Source organism: Hypanus sabinus, chromosome 2 (assembly GCF_030144855.1).
Source record: "Hypanus sabinus isolate sHypSab1 chromosome 2, sHypSab1.hap1, whole genome shotgun sequence".
Lineage (NCBI taxonomy): Eukaryota > Metazoa > Chordata > Chondrichthyes > Myliobatiformes > Dasyatidae > Hypanus > Hypanus sabinus.
Window position 1 is genome coordinate 179,442,143 of NC_082707.1, and position 18,827 is coordinate 179,460,969.

At 42.2% G+C, this 18,827-nt stretch overlaps 1 protein-coding gene across 5 annotated transcripts in view; it reads left to right on the forward strand.

Annotated features, from left to right (window-relative positions):
• The first annotated feature begins 16 nt into the window (after positions 1–16).
• Positions 17–18,827, forward strand: part of LOC132388055 (autophagy-related protein 2 homolog B-like) — a 146,620-nt gene continuing 127,809 nt past the window's right edge. For all 5 annotated transcript variants that reach the window (XM_059960415.1, XM_059960421.1, XM_059960426.1 and 2 more), the window contains exons 1-3: positions 17–992; positions 9,553–9,715; positions 12,588–12,740. In XM_059960415.1, the coding sequence (XP_059816398.1) occupies positions 831–992; positions 9,553–9,715; positions 12,588–12,740 (478 nt within the window). In that variant the 5' untranslated portion in view covers positions 17–830. The remainder of the gene's footprint in view (positions 993–9,552; positions 9,716–12,587; positions 12,741–18,827) is intronic.

Sequence of the window (18,827 nt, forward strand, 5' to 3'; positions counted from 1 at the left end):
GCGGTGTGTTGTCAAGCGTGACGGTGCGCAGGGGACGTCAACGCCGGAGCCAGGCCTGGGCAGTGGGAGCGCGGTGTAAACAGAGACCGCTGACCGACCGTCGGCTCCGCTTCTCGCTTTCACTCCGGTAGAAGCAGTCAGCTGACTGAGGCCCGTCGCCTGCACTCTCTGTCGCCGTTGCGCGAGGGATGACAGAGATTGAGGGGTGCTGGACAGCGGCAGACCAATAGCTGGGAATGTAAAATCGGGGTAATTACTGTGAAGGGGTGAATATTTCAGGGTAGCGTAAGTATTAAGAGAGGAGGGGGAACTGGATAGAAAGAAGGGTGAGAAAAGTACTGAGGTCAGTGTGGAGGGGTCGTGGATAAGGCCAATAAATTTTGAGGGAAAAACATCAAGATAAAGATAAATCCTTTGCGTGAAGACAAAAGGGTGGATTCGGGAATAACAATATAACGGGGAATACTACTAATACTAAAATATTAAGGGAACAGGCCGTTGACATGTTCATGAATGTTAAAACTAAAAAGGGTAAACATTGTAAATAGGGGTTAGCGGGTGTAGTGATGAATCATTGTGGATTGGAGAATAAGTGTTAAAGGGAACCAGGATAAAATAGGAAAAATTATATTCCTCGGGAAAACACAAGTGGTGAAACCAAGGGGATTTGGTTGCACGTGGAAAAAAATGGGTATATTTTAAAAATACGATTTGGGCAAAGTGGAGACGGAAAGGGAGAGGATGCAAATTTTTTGTTAGGGTTTCTTTTATTACTGGGTCTGAGGTAATTCAACCAGGGTGCCTAGCATAGTTTATGGGTTGAAGTCAAGATGCCTTGGCCATTCTCTGAGTCGATTAAGAAGCGGGCTTGCAGGTACCTGCTGCACCGATACCTGGACCACTTCCTGGAGGAGAAGTTGAGCCTGGAGCAGCTGAGTGTGGATCTTTACCAAGGAACAGGCTCTCTCACACAGGTTCCATTGGACAAATCGGTAAGGGTTTGAGGCACTCTCTACACAAGTAACTGCAATAAAGAGGCAGCAAATGTTACCCAGTACAAATACAAATTAATTGGGGAGGGAGTTGAGGAAGCTGTAGCAGGCTGTAGACTGTTGGCAGGACCAACTTGAAGAGATGAGTAAGCAACTTGTAACAAGATGCTGCATATATTAATGAAATGCAGCATTGATCAGGTAAATTGTAATTTTGAAGCAGCATCTTCACAGGCTTTTAGAATCAGCTTATTGTCACTGACGTGTGAAATTTATTTGTGGCTGCAGTACAGTGCAAGCATAAAAGATTAAGTTATAAAATAAAAAAACTTAAAAATTCATACAAAAGAGGGCCATTCAGAAATCTGATGGTGGAGGGGAAGAAGCTGCTCCTGAAGTGTTGAGTTTGGGTCTTCAGGCTCCTGGTACCTCCTCCCAGATGGTAGTAATGAGGAGGAGGCACGTCCTGCATGGTGACAGTCTTCGTGATGGATGCTACCTTCTCAGTCATTGCCTTTTGAGGATGTCCTCAATGGCAGGGAGGCTTGTGTTCATAATGCAGCTGGCAGAGTTTATAACCCTTTGCGGCTTTTTCCAATCCTGTGCATTGGCATTTCTGAACCAGGTGGTGATGCAGCCAGTTAGAATGCTTTCTGTGGTGCATATGGAGTATGGTGACCTGCTTTCTCATCAAAGAGGTAATTTCGTAAAAGTTATTATTGTGAGATTTGTGGCCTCCCAGAGGAGGTGGTGAAGGCAACAACAGTAACAGGATTATTAGGCATCTACAGGTATTTGAATGAGCAGGACATTAAGGAATATTGAATTAATGCAGACAAATTGGACTTGTGTAAATAGGCACAATCAAGTTCAAGTTCAAACTTATTACTCATCCGTGTCCTTGGAAAGAACATTCCTCAAACCAAGGTCCATGCAACTCACACACAACAGATAAAGTAATATTACCAAAATAAGTTAAAAAGTAAACAGTATAACACTACTGGCGCTTCATACGTGATGAGACCTGTGTGGTGGTAGGGTGTTCAGTAGTCTCATGGCTTGGGGAAAAAAAGTCATTTCCCATCCTAGCACTTCTTGTCGTAATGCTACAGTACCTCCTGCCTGACGGTAGGGGTTCAAAGAGATTGTTGGATGGCTGGGAGGGATCATTGACAAAATACGAGCGGCCTTGCATATGCAGCTGTCCTGGTAAATATCATTGATGGGTGGAAGAGAGACCCCAGTGATCCACTCAGCAGTCCTCAGAATTCTTTGTAGGGACTTGTAGCCAGAGGCCTTGCAATTCCCATGCAAGACAACGATGCAGCACTCAATGGCATAGACACAGTGGGCTGAAAGGCCTGTTTTTGTGCTGTATACCTCCATGATTTTATTACAGCCAGCTGGTGCACAGCAAAGTTTCACAAAAGGCAATGAAATTAATCAAGTATTTATAATAAATGTTGGCTAGGACAACTGAACATTCCTGAAAAGAGTGTAGTGAGTTTTCTTCCATTAATCAGAATTGGTTTATTATTATTGCATGTATTGGGGTACTGTGAAAACTTTGTCTTGCATGCTGTTCATACGGATCAAATCATGCAGTGCGTTGAGGTAGAACCAGGTAAAACAACAGAATGCAGAATAAAGTAACAGGTACAGGGAACGTGCAGTGCAGCGAGGTAGATTGTGAGGTTAAAAGGCTATCTTGCTGTGCTAAGGAACTGTTCAGTCATCTTTTAACAGCCTTTTAGAAGCTGTCCTTGAGCCTGGTGGTATGTGCTTTCAGGCTTTTATATCTTCTGCTAGATGGGAGGGTGGAGAAGAGAGAATGTTAAGGTTTTGAGAGTGCCCAACCTTCCCTTAACACAGCCCTGACAATGTACTCCTCCCTCAGTACTGCCCTACAATTGTGTACATTCCTTCAGTGCTGCCCTGCTTATGGGGTAGAGTACCTATAGTGCTGACCCCTGACTGCTGGGCTCTGTTGCTGTTACTGTTGCTCTGTCAAGCCCACATCTCCCCATGTTATAAATGAAGAATCAGTCTAAATTTTGTTTCATGTCCACTAATACACATTTTAATCTAAGAATTTGAATTGCTGATGACACTTACTTATTATTAAGGTGTGAAAATTCTGTTGAAGGTATGTTGAATAATTAATAGGATAACATTTGTAACAGAGTTACACACACAAAACATTGGAGGAATTCAGCAGGTCAGGCAGCATCTTTGGAGAGGAATAAGCTGTCAGGAGTCACTTATGTGTCGGGCCGAGATCCTTTAACAGGACTGACCAGTGCTGCCTAACCTACTGACTTCCTCCAGCATTTTGGGTGCATTGCTCTTGATTTCCAGCATCTATTTTTTAACTTGCAAAATCAGTCCTGTTCTCATCAGCATTTTATCATTAGATCAGTTGTGAAATAAGCCCCTGATCCTAATCCTGGTTTCTGTTTCCATTGTCATTAGTTCCTAGATCATCTGGGAGTTTTTGCTAATCAAACCTACAGACTCACCTACTTACCACTGCGTCTAAGTGATTTATTAATTCTTGGCTACCCCACTGAGGCCTTTTTAATTAATTTGCTGAATCCTTCAGATTTATTCTTCCAAAATTACTTTTGCTGGAAAATATTTCTCTTCTTAATTTCATAAATAGCATTTGGATACTTTATAAGTATGAGATTTTGTAGATGCTGGAAATCCAGAGCAACACAGACAAAATGGTGGAGGAACTCAGCAGATCAGGCAACATCTATGGAGAGTAATAAATAGTTGATGTTCCTATTGGAAATATATTGCTTTTATTCTGGTTCATTGGAACATTATGTGATGGAATATAATAGGGTGGCACAGTGACAAAGCTAACTTGCTGTTTCAGCTCTGGTGACCAGGGATCAATCCCAACCTCTGGTGCTGTCTTTGTAGAGTTAACATATGCTCCCTGTTTTCATGTGGGTATCCCCCAGGTATTCCAGTTTCCTTCTATCTCTCAGATGCATGGATTGTTAGGTTAATTGGCCGCTGTCTACTGTTCCTGCCATGTAGGTGAGTGGTTGGCACAAGGGAATACAGATATGGAAATGTAGAGCAAAACAGAAACTGCTGGAATATCTCAGCAGGTTGGGCAGAATCTATGGGAGTAGTAAAATGGAGACTCAAACTGATATGCTTGAGGAGTAGATTCTAGTCACAGTTGATGGGGAATGTGAGAATAATAAGAATGGATTAGTGTAAAGGAGTGTTCGATGGCCAAGTCTGATGGACTGAAGTGCTTCTTTCTATGTTGTATAACTCCAACCATGAGAATTAACTTTGAACCAATTACAGCATTACAGTAGGTGACTCAAAGCTTAGTCAAAAAGGCAAGATTTAAGCATCTTAAATTGGAGGAAGGAGAAACAGTTGTAGAGTGATTAAATTTGGGTGTGGATCAAGGAGCCAGAATTGGAAGAACTTGGAACTATCATATTCACCCAGCTAGGAGAGACGAAGAGTGCCAAGGAAGAATATTTTAGTAAGGTGTTGGTGAACTAGGATGTGGGTTGACTCAGAATGAGAATGCTGTAGGGTTTTGCCAGTCCTTAAGATTATAGAAATAAGAATTAGGGAGACTAGCCAGACATGAAGTGTAATCATCAAATCCAGCGGAGAGAGGGCTTTGAAAGAAGGTTTCAACAGCTGAAGGAGAGACAGAATGGAGCAGTGTTTTCATTGTGGAAATGGGTACTCTTCATGATGGAATAAATACCTGTATGTTGGCAGAATGGTGGTAGAGAAAGGGGACCAGCATGTGTGATGGAGACTGAAGACTGTCCCAGTAGTATTCCTGACTTAAAAACTGACAGCTTTTTCCACCAGGAAGAACAAGGGCAGCAGGTGCATGAGGTCCACCACATGCAGTTCCGTTTTTAAGTTGCATACCATCCTGACTTGGAAAGCTATCACAGCTTCTCCAGTTTCACTGAGTATGCATCCTGCAACATTCCAGTCAGGATGGGCATTGGTCCTGTACCTGACATCTGCACTCTGAAAAATAAGTTTAAAAAAAAGTTGGAGACATGTCCTATGGAGACGCTAAAGTTTTCATTGCATTGAAATTATTTGGCTAAAACTATGGCTCTACCAAGGAGAGCACAGCTGGCTAGCATGCCTTACACTTTTGTACTGAAGTGTTGGTTCACCTTGAAGATGGGGTTTCTTTCTCTTAAGTCAAAAAATTATTGTGTAAGTATGTTTGTCCAGTTTCAGTTTTTTTGATGAGAGCTAATACCAAAATGAGAAGATATGCGTTTAAAATGAGAGGGAGTAAGTTCAAAGGAGATGTGCAGTGCAAGTTTCCTACACATAGTAATGTATGCCAGAGGTAGCAGGTCCCCAACCCATTGTTCACATAAATGAGTATTACAACCAGGGAGTAATTAATTTTAACTGAGAGTTTTTATTTGTGTATCACATGCTTTTTTTCCACAGTTGAGCCCCATAAAGGGAAGAATGTGAGGTATAAAAAAAACTACAAATTCAAAAACTGGAATGTCAGCACTTTAAAAGTATTAAACCCCCTTTGTTCAATACTTAGTTGAACCATCTCTCACAGCTATTACAACCAGTACTGTTTTTGGATAAGCCTCTATTAGCTTCGCACAATGTGATGGGGCAAGATTCGCCCTTTCCTCCTTGCAAAATTGCTCAAGTTGTGCCTTGTTTGTTGGAGAGCAGCAGTATATTGAGGTCTTGCTGGAGATGTTCAATTAGGTTAAGATCAGCTTCTCAAAGGCAACAATTTTCTTCATTTGAAGCCATTCCATGGTTGCCCTGGGGGTGTGCTTTTAGTTGTCTTCCTGCTGAAAGATGAACTTCCTCCCCACTTTAAGATTTCTGGCAGAGGCTAGCAGTTTGTTTTATCAAGGCTCGCTCTGTATTTTGCAGCCTTCATCTTCCCATCAATCCTTACCAGATTTCTAGTCCCTGTTGTTGAAAAGCATTCCCGTAGCATAAAGCTACCTCCACCATACTTTACAGTAGGGATGGTGTTACCTGGCTGACTCACCAAAGATGGCACCACGTATGGCAGCTGTGTTGCGAGCTCTGTACAAACTTTACAGTGTATTGCTAATTTCTGCAATTTCCTTCACATTTCTTGTCAAGAAGCTGATAGTCACATCAGATATGATGGACTGACTCTTCTGAACATCAGGAAGATAACCTTTACCCACAACGTGCCGCCTTTTCTACACTGAAACCCTAGCTGACCCGATCCATGGGAAGCTCATCTATCTCAGAAGTGGCACCGGAGGTGAGGGAGAAGGGCCAGCATGTAAACCTTTCTGGCTGCCTAGAGAGTTTGCGGCTGTTATTATCACAGCTGTGTATATTCTGCCGCAGGCTGATACTGACCTGGCTCTCGAACTGTAAGAAACCATCAGCACCCTGGAGACTGTACACCAGGAGGCTGTTTCCATTGTCGCCGGCAGGTACTCAGAGGGTGCGTGGCACAACTAGCTGGTGTGTTTGCAGACATTTTTAATCTCCCCTTCTACCAGTGTAGAGTGCCCTCCTGCTTCAAACCATCCATCATTGTCCCTGTACCAAAAAAAAATGTCCTCTCGCACGCTCGCCTTAGTAATAAGTATTGGAGTATAAAGTTGCATTGTTTGATGTGTAACCAAAACTATGTAGTCAGCTTTGTATTTGCTATTTGCTATGTATGTATCCAATTTAGTAGGAGAATGAAATCTTTGTATTGTCTCTGTACTATTGAACACATCAGTGACTTAAGAATGTAGCCAAATAAGAAGATAATGGTGTGTTAATGAGAGGCTAGCTAAGAGATAACTGTGGCCAGGGATGAGGTAACAAAGCTGTGCCAAACATGTCCTTACCTTAGAACTACCTAGGCTTACCCATAGCCCTCTATTTTTCTAAGCTCCATGTACCTAGGAGCCTCTTTTAAAAAAAACCCTGTTTCCGTCTCCACCACCGCTACCAGCAGTCCACTCCATGCACTCACCATTCTCTCTGTGTTTTTAAAAAAAATCTTGCCCCTGGCATCTCCTCTGTACCTACTTCCAAGCACCTTAAAACTATGGCCTCTCGTGCTAGCCATTTCAGCCCTGGGAAAAAGCCTCTGGTTATCCACATGATCAATGCCTCTCATCATTTTATACACCACTATCAGGTCACCTCTCATCCTCTGTTGCTCCACATTTCTCTCTCTTTGCATCTTTGCATGTGGACCGTACTCACTCAGCCTGATTAGCACTTTACCAAGCTTCTGGAGATGCTCATTTTTCCCAGTCATGATGATGTCATCAAGGTAACGTTGTGTTCCTGGGATAATTTGGAGCACTTGGTCCATTGCTGTTCGCCAAATTGCTGGAGCTGATGTGATGCCAAAGACAATTATACTGAAACAGTCAACAGTGTTGATTTTGAGGAACTTCCTGCTTGATTCCACTATCTCTATTTACAGATAGGCTTATGACAAGTCAATCTTTGAAAACCTCTCCCCGCCAGAAAAGATGCAAAATTGTCTTCTATTCGTGTCAGGGGATACTGCACAGTATGTAGCACCAGGTTGATACCTTGAAATCTCCCAATGCAATGGGAAAATGGCTGTGGCGCAATTGTACCACTCAACTGGAGAGAATTCAGACACCTACAAGCTCTACTGTTCACCATCCATTCTGAGACGTATTGTGTAAAGCACTGGATGTGCTTTTATGGAATCTTGGTGTTGCTGTTTCATCCAGTTCAGTTCTGGCCTTCATGCCTTTGAGTTTACAAATCCCCTTCTCAAACACCTTTTCATTAGCATTAAGCAGCTGTGCCAGTCTCTGGTTAGTGCTACCATTTGGCTGCTGTTGCCTGTCACACACAGCTTTGAGTGACAGTTTAGTTAGACTTTTCTCAGCCATTCCCGTCAGAGAAGTACTGGTCCTCGACTTTTCAATACGTAAAGCTCTAGCTGTTGTGTTTGGCCTTTATACGCCACATTTACTTTCAGTTTGTCTTTGGGGGGCACTTTTTCACCTGTGTAAGGTATCTTAGAAAACAGTCTGTTGTAGTCAGCCTCTGGAATTATGGACAAAGTTGACCCTGTATCCAGCTCCATTTTCAGTTTTACACCAGACGCGTTTATTGTGATCTGCTTCAGTAATACTAAGCAGTTCTAGGCTTGACAGTTCACCTTTGTCAGACTCTATGTTGTCTGATTCTTGGTAACTTTATGCATTTGCTTGGATTTGTGTTTGAGGCTTTTCACTTGGTTATGCTTTCTCTGCACACTCTCTATGTGACCTTGTCTGTGATACTTTTTTGAACCAACAGTTATTTGCATCATGGCAGGATTTGCCATATCGATAACATGTTTCGCTTTTTGCACCATTTAGGGACATTTCACATCCTAATCTCCTTTTCTGTCATTCTGCTGCATCCTTTGCTGCAGTCTCTAATGATATTGCAATAGTCAATGCCCTCTCTAAGGTTATGTCTCTTACAAGTTTGTACAGTCAGCCCTCCTTATCCACAAATTCCGCGTGCGCAAATTCAACCAATCGCAAAAACCCAGAAGTGCTCTTCCAGCACTTGTTGTTCGAGCATGTACACTTTTTTTTTCTTGTCATTATTCCCTAAACAATGCAGTATAACAACTATTTTACATAGCATTTACATTCTATTGGGTATTATAAGTAATCTAGGGATGATTTAAAGTGTACGGGAGGATGTGCGTGGGTTATTGTGGATCAGGATCGAAAAAATCAGAAGTTCTCTTACTCAGTAAGTGGAAAATGGTACATCCAGTATTATTTAGCGTCAGTTAGTCAAACATTTGTTTTAGTATATAGTATATTTTACCTTTCTATGCATATAAAACACTTAAGAACGTATGTTTCAGCGCCGGGCTTGGGAACTTCTTCCCGAGTTTGATTCAGTGACAGATGGCTATTGAGTGCGCTCTCCACCATGCCGGGTTGATGTGAGGATCAAAACCCCAAAACCCAGTAATTAAACCACTGCGTTGCTTAGTAATAATTTTAACTTTCATTGGGGCACAGCCTTTCTCACTTTATCCTTTAAAATTGTTCCGATCGTTGACCGACGTAGCCTAACGCTTTTCCAATAACCGATGGCGTTTCACCTCTTTCCGATCGCTTTATTATTTCCACTTTGTTTTCAATCGCGATCGTGATTATTTTCGTGAACAGAATCACTGCGGATTCAGATCTCTGCTGCTAGGTCCTAATACCCACCGCACTGAGGCAGGTTAAATAAGGTAGTGGTGGGGGGGGGGGGGGGGTATCATTGCTCTAAAGGAAATAGATCCATATATTACACTTAACTTCAGAACTGAGCATAACCTTTGTAAAATGGACATAAGAGGTATTTCAGAATCTTCGATGAAACAGACCTCTGCTGCAATCATTATGGTATTGGAGAGGAGTTGATTTACATAATTTTCATGAAATGACAATAAAGATTTACCATATACCTTAAGGAAAATTATTTAACTGTGTTCTCAGAACTGGTGTTGAAACTATTTCTTTTGTATTTCCAGTCCCTAAATGAAATCCTAGATTCACTTGATGCACCTTTGGAAATAACTGAAGGATTTATCCAAAACATTTCAGTTTCCATCCCTTGGTCTTCACTCTTACAAGACAACTGTGCAGTGGAGGTGCAAGGACTGGAGATAGTCTTTCGACCAAGGCCTCGTGTCAGTGAGTGTTCACCTTTTTCACAACATAAATTGGTTATTTAGTTATGGTCACATGTACCAAGGTACAGTGAAAAACTTAATTTTGTATGCCATTCATATAGATCATTTCATCACATCAGTATAACAGAATGGCAGAATAAAGTGTTACATAGAAACTGAAGTGCAAGCCATGATGGGGTTGATTATGAGGTCAAGAGTCCATCTTATCCTATTATCCTATTCAATAATTATGATCTTCTAACAGTGGGATAGAAGCTATCCTTGAACCTGGTGGTACATGTTTTCTTCTGCTCATTGTAGGGGTTGGCGGAGTTAGTAGGAAGAGAGTAGGAAGTCCAGGGTGAAGGGTAGACGGGGTCTGATGGCTGCTTAGTTGAGGCAGCAAGAAGTGTATGTAGAGTCTCTGGAGAGGAGGCTGGTTCCTGTGATGTGCAAGCTGTATCCACCACTATCCCCAGTACTTTGCAGTCTTGGGCAGAGCAGTTACCATACCAAGGTATTTGCCCATCAGCATATAAATGGTTAGAGGCCATTCAGCCCCTCAAAGGTGTTTTGGCATTCAAGCTGAACTAATATCTGGAGTTCAGTTTTTGATTGTCTGTTGTCTTGCAATTACAGCAACTACCTTAACCCGTAGTTATATTCCACTTAAGTATTCAATGACATTTTATAGAAGTATTATCAAATAAAATTTAACAGGTAAGTATAACATGAACAGATATTAGTGCAGCTAAAATAGGTTTTAATGTCTTTAAAGCGAATAGATAGAGAAGAAGATGCTTGAGTAGGGAACTTGAGGTTTGGTTAAGAAACAAGTTATAGCCTGGCCATCAAATTATCGGCCAGTTGGCCTGACCTCTGGTTGGGAAGATGTTGGAGTCCATTATTTAGGATGCGGTTTTGGGCTGCTTGGAGGTTCTTGATTAAAATAGGCCAAAGACAGCATGGTTTTCTGAAGAGGAAATCTTGTCTGACAAATGCGTTGGAATTCTTTGAGGAAATAACAGGGTGGATAGACAAAGGAGAGTTAGTGAATGTTGTTTACTTGGATCCTCAGAAGGCCTTTGACAAGGTGTTGCACCTGGGGCTACTAAACAACACAAGAGCCCCTGGTATTACAGGAGAGATACTAGCATGGATAGAATATCATCTGACTAGCTGGAGGCAAAGAGTGGAATGAAGGGGGCTTTTCCCAATTGACTGCTGATGACTGCAGGGGTCAGTGTTGGGATGATTTCTTTTCAAGTTGTATATCAATAATTTGGATGATGGAATTGATGGTTTTGTGGCTAAATTTGCAGACAATGCGAAGCTAAGTGGAGGGGCTGGAGGTGTTGAGGAAGCAGGGAGTCTAGAAGAACTTAAACATATGAGGAGAATAGTCAAAGATGTATCAGATGAAATATAGTGTAGGGAAGTGTGTGATCGTGCACTTTGGTAGAAGGAATAAAAGCATAGATTAATTTCTAAGTGGGAGAAACTTCAGAAATGAGAGGTCAAAAGGGATGGCAGTCCTCCTGCAAAATTCCCTAAAGATGAGCTTGCATGTTGAGTCGATAGTGAGGAAGGCAAATGCCATGTTAACCTTCATTTTGCGTGGACTAGAATGTAAAATCAAGGATAAAATACTGAGGCTTGGTGAGGTATTGGTCAGACCACACCTGGTCTGATAATGTGAGCAGTTTTGAGCATTTAATGATTGGAGAGATATGAGAGGAGGTTCAAGAGAATAATCCTGGGAATAAAAGGTTAACATAGGAGAAGTGTTTGATGGATCTGGGCCTGTAGTTACTGGAGTTTGGAAGAATTTGCGTGGGGGGTGGGGAATCACATTGAAACATCAAATATTGAAAGGCCTAGATAGAGTGAATCTGGAGAGGATGTTTCCTATAATGAGGGAGTCTAGAACTAGAGGGAAAAACCTCAAAATAGAGCAGGAGTTCCTCGCCCTTTTTATACCATGAATTAATAGCATTAATCAAGGGGTCCATGGACCCTGGGTTGGGAACCCATGGAGTAGAGGGATGTTCTTTCAGAAGAGGTTTTTCTTCAGCCATGGGGTGGAGAATCTTTGTAATTCATTGCCAGAAATGGCTGTGGAGGCCAAGTCACTGGGTATATTTAAAGTCGAGGTTGATAAGTTTCTTGTAAGGATGTTTCTAGTAAGGATGTCAAAGGTTACAGTCATAATGGAATGGTGAAGCAGATTCAATGGGCCAACTGGTTATATTCTCTTATGGTCATATGATGAGCTTGAAAGAGATTTTCAAGATGATATTTGAGAAGTTTTTGGAGCGATGGAGTTAGTGACTGGATAGAGATGTGCAAGATAAGAGGCATAGATCGAGTAGATAGCCAGAGATTTTTTCCTCAGGGCAGAAATGGCTAATACAAGGGGGTCTAATTTTAAAATTATTGGAGGAAAGAATAAGGGATGGATGCCGAAAGTAAGTTTTTTTTTACACAGAGAGTGGTGGGTGCGTTGAATCTACTGCCAAGAGTGGTGGCAGAGACAGATAAATTAGGGACATTGAAGAAACTCATAGATGAGCTCATGGATTATAGAAAAATGGAGGGCTATATGGAAGGGAAAAGTTAGAGTGATCTTAGAGTAGCTTAAAAGGCTAGCGCATCATTGGCCAAAGGACCTGTACTGTAATGTTTTATTTTCTATGTAAGATGAGAAGCATTAATAGAATAGATGAAGAAGACTACTCACTCTGTGAGTGTCAGTAATCAAAGGTTAGATAATCAGTTGTAGAAGATCCTGTAGGGAGCAGAAAGTTGTCGGGACATTGAAGTCTGGATGTCACTGTGACTCATTGTGCTGGGGTACTGTTCCAATGATCTGACATGTGGCTGTTCTCTGGCAGTGTCAGGCTCAGAACCCATGTACTGGTCCAGCTTTATGACGGACAGTATGCAGCTGGCCAAGGAATGCCTAAGCCAGAGACTGACGGATGATCAGGCTGAAGGGCCACAGCCACTCGAGGGGCTCGAGAAGTTTGCAGAGACCATCGAAACAGGTCAGTAATGGGTTGACATGTTTAATTGTGGGTGTTTTCCTTAAGGCAACTCTTATAGTGTCATAGAACTACACCACAGAAATGGGCCCTTTGAGATCATGTCAAACAGTTACTCTGTCTTGTCCCATCAACCTGCACCTGGACCATAACCCTCTATCCCTCCCATTCATGTACTTATCCAAACCTCTCTTAAAGTTGCAATTGAACCTGCATCCACCACTTTCACTGCTTGTTCCACACATTTATCACTGAAGTTGTCCTTCAGGTTCCCCTTAAATATTTCACTCTTCACCCTTAACCTATGGATTCCAGTTCTAGTCTCACCCAACCTTAGTGGAAAAAGCCTGCTTGCATCTACCATATTGTACCCTTCTATACTCTTATCTATAAATAACCATATAACAATCACAGCATGGAAACAGGCCATCTCGGCCCTCCTAGTCCGTGCCAAACTCTTAATCTCACCTAGTCCCACCTACCCACACTCAGCCCATAACCCTCCACTCCTTTCCTGTCCATATACCTATCCAATTTTACCTTAAATTACACAATTGAACTGGCCTCTACTACTTCTACAGGAAGCTCATTCCACACAGCTATCACTCTCTGAGTAAAGAAATACCCCCTCGTGTTTCCCTTAAACTTCTGCCCCCTAACTCTCAAATCATGTCCTCTCATTTGAATCTCCCCTACTCTCAATGGAAACAGCCTATTCACGTCAACTCTATCTATCCCTCTCAAAATTTTAAATACCTCGATCAAATCCCCCCTCAACCTTCTACACTCCAATGAATAGAGACCTAGCTTGTTCAACCTTTCTCTGTAACTTAAGTGCTGAAACCCAGGTAACATCCTAGTAAATTGTCTCTGCACTCTCTAATTTATTGATATCTTTCCTATAATTCGGTGACCAGAACTGCACACAATATTCTAAATTTGGCCTTACCAATGCCTTGTACAATTTTAACATTACATTCCAACTTCTGTACTCAATGCTTTGATTTATAAAGGCCAGCGTTCCAAAAGCCTTCTTCACCACCCTATCTACATGAGACTCCACCTTCAGGGAACTATGCACTGTAATTCCTAGATCTCTCTGTTCCTCTGCATTCCTCAATGCCCTACCATTTACCCTGTATGTTCTATTTGGATTATTCCTGCCAAAATGTAGAACCTCACACTTATCAGCATTAAACTCCATCTGCCAACGTTCAGCCCATTCTTCTAACCGGCATAAATCTCCCTGCAAGCTTTAAAAACCCACCTCATTATCCACAACACCTCCTACCTTAGTATCATCGGCATACTTACTAATCCAATTTACCACCCTATCATCCAGATCATTTATGTATATTACAAACAACATTGGGCCCAAAACAGATCCCTGAGGCACACCACTAGTCACCGGCCTCCATCCCGATAAACAATTATCCACCACTACTCTCTGGCATCTCCCATCTAGCCACTGTTGAATCCATTTTATTACTCCAGCATTAATACCTAACGACTGAACCTTCTTAACTAACCTTCCATGTGGAACTTTGTCAAAGGCTTTGCTGAAGTCCATATAGACTACATCCACTGCCTTACCCTCGTCAACATTCCTCGTAACTTCTTCAAAAAATTCAATAAGGTTTGTCAAACATGACCTTCCACGCACAAATCCATGCTGGCTACTCCTAATCAGATCCTGTCTATCCAGATAATTATTAATACTATCTCTAAGAATACTTTCCATTAATTTACCCACCACTGATGTCAAACTGACAGGTCTATAATTGCTAGGCTTACTTCTAGAACCCTTTTTAAACAATGGAACCACATGAGCAATACGTCAATCCTCCGGCACAATCCCCATTTCTAATGACATCTTAAAGATCTCCATCAGAGCTCCTGCTATTTCTACACAAACTTCCCTCAAGGTCCTTGGGAATATCCTGTCAGGATCCGGAGATTTATCCACTTTTAAATTTCTTAAAAGCGCCAGTACTTCCACCTCTTTAATTGTCATAGGTTCCATAACTTCCTTACTTGTTTCCCACACCTTACACAATTCAATATCCTTCTCCTTGGTGAATACCGAAGAGAAGAAATCGTTCAAAATCTCTCCCATCTCACTTGGCTCCACACATAGCTGACCACTCTGATTCTCTAAGGGGCCAATTTTATCCCTCACTATCCTCGTGCTTTTAATATAACTGTAGAAACCTTTCGGATTTACTTTCACCTTATTTGCCAAACCAACCTCGTATCTTCTTTTAGCTTTTCTAATCTCTTTCTTAAGATTCCTTTTACATTCTTTATATTCCTCGAGCAATTCCTTTACTCCATGCTGCCTATATCTATTGTAGACATCCCTCTTTTTCCGAACCAAATTTCTAATATCCCTTGAAAACCATGGTGCTTTCAAACCTTTAACCTTTCCTTTCAACCTAACAGAAACGTAAAGATTCTGTACCCTCATAATTTCACCCTTTAAATGACCTCCATTTCTCTATTACATCCTTCCCATAAAACAACTTGACCCAATCCACTCTCTCTAAATCCCTTCGCATCTCCTCAAAGTTAGCCTTTCTCCAATCAAAAATCTCAACTCTAGGTCCTGTCCTGTCCTTCTCCATAATTATATTGAAGCTAATGCTATTGTGATCACTGGACCCGAAGTGCTCCCCAACACATACATCTGTCAGCTGACCTATCGCATTCCCTAACAGGAGATCCAACACTGCCCCATCTCTAGTCGGTACTTCTATGTATTGTTGCAAAAAACTATCCTGCACACATTTCACAAACTCTAAACCATTCAGCCCTTTTACAGAATGATCTTCCCAGTCTACGTGTGGAAAATTAAAATCTCCCACAATCACCACCTTGTGTTTACTACAAATATCTGCTATCTCCTTACACATTTGCTCTTCCAACTCACGCTCCCCATTAGGTGGCCTATAATACACTCCTATCAGTGTTACTACACCCTTCCCATTCCTCAGTTCCACCCAAATAGCCCCCCTAGAGGAGCTCTCTAATCTATCCTTCCAAAGCACCGCCATAAGATTTTCTCGGACAAGCAATGCAACACCTCCTCCTCTGGCCCCTCCTACTCTATCACACCTGAAGCAACTAAATCCAGGAATATTTAGTTGCCAATCACACCCTTCCTGCAACCATGTTCCACTAATAGCTACAATATCATAATTCCAGGTATCAATCCACACTTTAAGCTCATCCACCTTTCTTACAATGCTCCTAGCATTAAAATAGATACATTTAAGATACTCTCCACCCCTCCTCTCTTTTCATCCCTAACAATGCTTTCAAATTTATTATCCTTTTCTTTCTTCTCCCCTACATCTTCGGGCTGAGCGCATCCCTTCTCCATCACCTGCCTTTCCTCCCTCACACACTGTCTATTTACTTGCTCTACTGGTGAACTAACCTCCTCTCCCATGGTTTCCACAAATTGATTCCCGCCCCCCCATCTTACTAGTTTAAAGTCTGCCCTGTAGCCCTAGCAAACCTCCCCGCTAGGATATTGGTCCCCCCAGGATTCAAGTGTAACCCGTCCTTCTTGAACAGGTCACGCCTGCCCCAGAAGAGGTCCCAATGATCCAGAAACTTGAATCCCTGCCCCCTGCTCCAATCCCACAGCCACACATTCATCCTCCACCTAATTCCATTTCTACTCTCACTGTCGCGTGGCACAGGCAGTAATCCCGAGATTACTACCTTTGCAGTCCTTCTTCTTAACTGCCTTCCTAACTCCCTATACTCTTGTTTCAGGACCTCTTCCCCTTTCCTACCTATGTCATTGGTACCTACATGTACCACGACCTCTGGCTCCTCACCCTCCCACTTCAGGATATCTTGGATGCGATCAGAAACGTCCCGAACCCTGGCACCAGGGAGGCAAATTACCATCCAGGACTCCGGATCACCTCCACAGAACCGCCTATCTGAACCCCTGACTATCGAGTCCCCTATTACTATGGTCCTCTTTCTTCTATCCCTTTGTAATAAACCATTCATAATTTTATATACCTCTATCAAATCTCCCCTCAATCTTCTACACTGTGGAGAATGAAGTCCTAACAGAATCTTACCCTATATTCAGGTCCTTTTCACAGCAATCCTTGTAAATTTTCTTGTAGTTATTCAATCTTATTGATATCTTTCCTATAGGTATAGTAGGTGACCAGACCTGCACATGATACTCCAAATTAGCCCTCACCAATGCCGTGTACAACTGCAACATAACATCCCAATTCCTGTACAGAATCCTGAGTAAGAGTTTTGCCCCAAAACATCCACTTTAATTTCTTTCTTTTCAAAGAATGCTGCTTGACCTGCTACATTGCTCCAGCATTGTGTGTGTGTATGTGATCCATAAGATATAGGAGCAGAATTAGGCCATCTGGCCCATGGAGTCTGCTCTGCCATTTCATCATGGCTAATCCAATTTATCTCTCAGACTTGAGTCCTCCTGCCTTCTCCCCTGTGTCCCTTCATGCCCTGACCAATCAAGAATCTATCAACCTCTGCCTTAAATATACATAAAGACTTTGTCTCCACAGATGCCTGTTGCAAAGAATTCTACTAATTCACCACTCTATGGCCAAAGAAATTCATCTTCATCTCCATTCTAAAAGGACACCCCTCTATTCTGAAGCTGTGCCTAAGCAAATCTTGTTGTGGTTCTTCTGCCTCAGGGTGCAGTGAGGTGGACAATGTTGCCTTCCTGCTGTGATGGAAGTAAAAATAGTAACTTTAAATTCCCTCTGGAGTGAAACCAGTCAGGGCTAACGCCTCTTGATCAAGCTTGTGACATCTGCTTCAGAGTGCTTACGTTTGGGCAAGAGATCGCTTCACTGTGCCTATCCTGAAATTTGAAATCTTTCATCACTGAAATGTAAAGTATAGCTGTAAACTGGATATTTTTCATTTAGCTGTATCTTTGTACCTAAAAGTCTTGGCAAAGAAATGCGTATTAATCTAATTGTAAACAGGAGATTCTGCAGATTCTGGAAATCCAAAGCACAGACCCGAAATGCTGCAGGAACTCAGGAGGTCAGGCAGCACCTATAGAAAGGAATAAACAGTCACTATTTCAAGCCAAAACTCTTCATCAGGACAGGCAGAAGCCAGACTAAGAAGGTGGGAGGGGAGGGGAAAGAGTACAAGTAGGCAGGTAATAGGTGAGACCAGGTGAAGGGGAAGTTAGGTGGGTAGGGGAAGCAAGATGCTGAGTGGGAATAGGTGTAAGAGATAAAGGGGCTGAAGAACAAGGAATTCGATAAGGGAAGAGCGTGGACCATGGGAGAAAGGGAAGAAGAAGAGTAACCAGAGGAAGTAGCTGGGAAGTATGGAGAAGAGAATGAGTGAGAGGGGAACTAGAATGGTGAATGGATAAATGGGGAGGGGGGGAGAAATTATCAGTAATAATAGAAATCAATGCCATCAGATTGGAGGGTACCCAGATGGAATACAAGGTATTGCTTCTCCAACTTGAGTGTGGCCACATTGTGGCAGTGCAAGAGGCCATGGACCAACATGTCAGTATGGAAATAAAATTGCAACGAATGGCCATCAGTAAATTGTTTCTTTTACGGTAGACTGAATGAAGGTGCTCATCAAAGCGGTCCCCTAATCTACAGTGGGTCTCACTGATGTAAAGGAGGCCACCCCAGGAGCACTGGATACTGTAAGTGTCTGCAGCAAACTTTCAGCTGAAGTGTTGCCTCACCTGGAAGGACTATTTAGGTTCCTGAATGAATTGTAATTGCTGGATGAATTGTACTTGCAACTGTAATTGTGTCATATTGGTGGTGACCTTAGTGAAGAAACAGGCAACAGATTGAGCTTGACTTTGCTCATACCAATGGAGATGTTATGATAGGTATTGTAACTCTATATTAACGGTTACCCATTACCAACTTCACTTTTCAACCAGTGCTCCGTTTGTGGTTGGAATAGATTTAGCACTAAGTAAATCTCTGACTGCCTTTACTTGCTGACTATGTTGGGTAGCTTCCGAGCTGCCCTTTGGTTAGAGAGGGAAATCCTTTAGTTAGGAATCCTTAACCTTCTGAA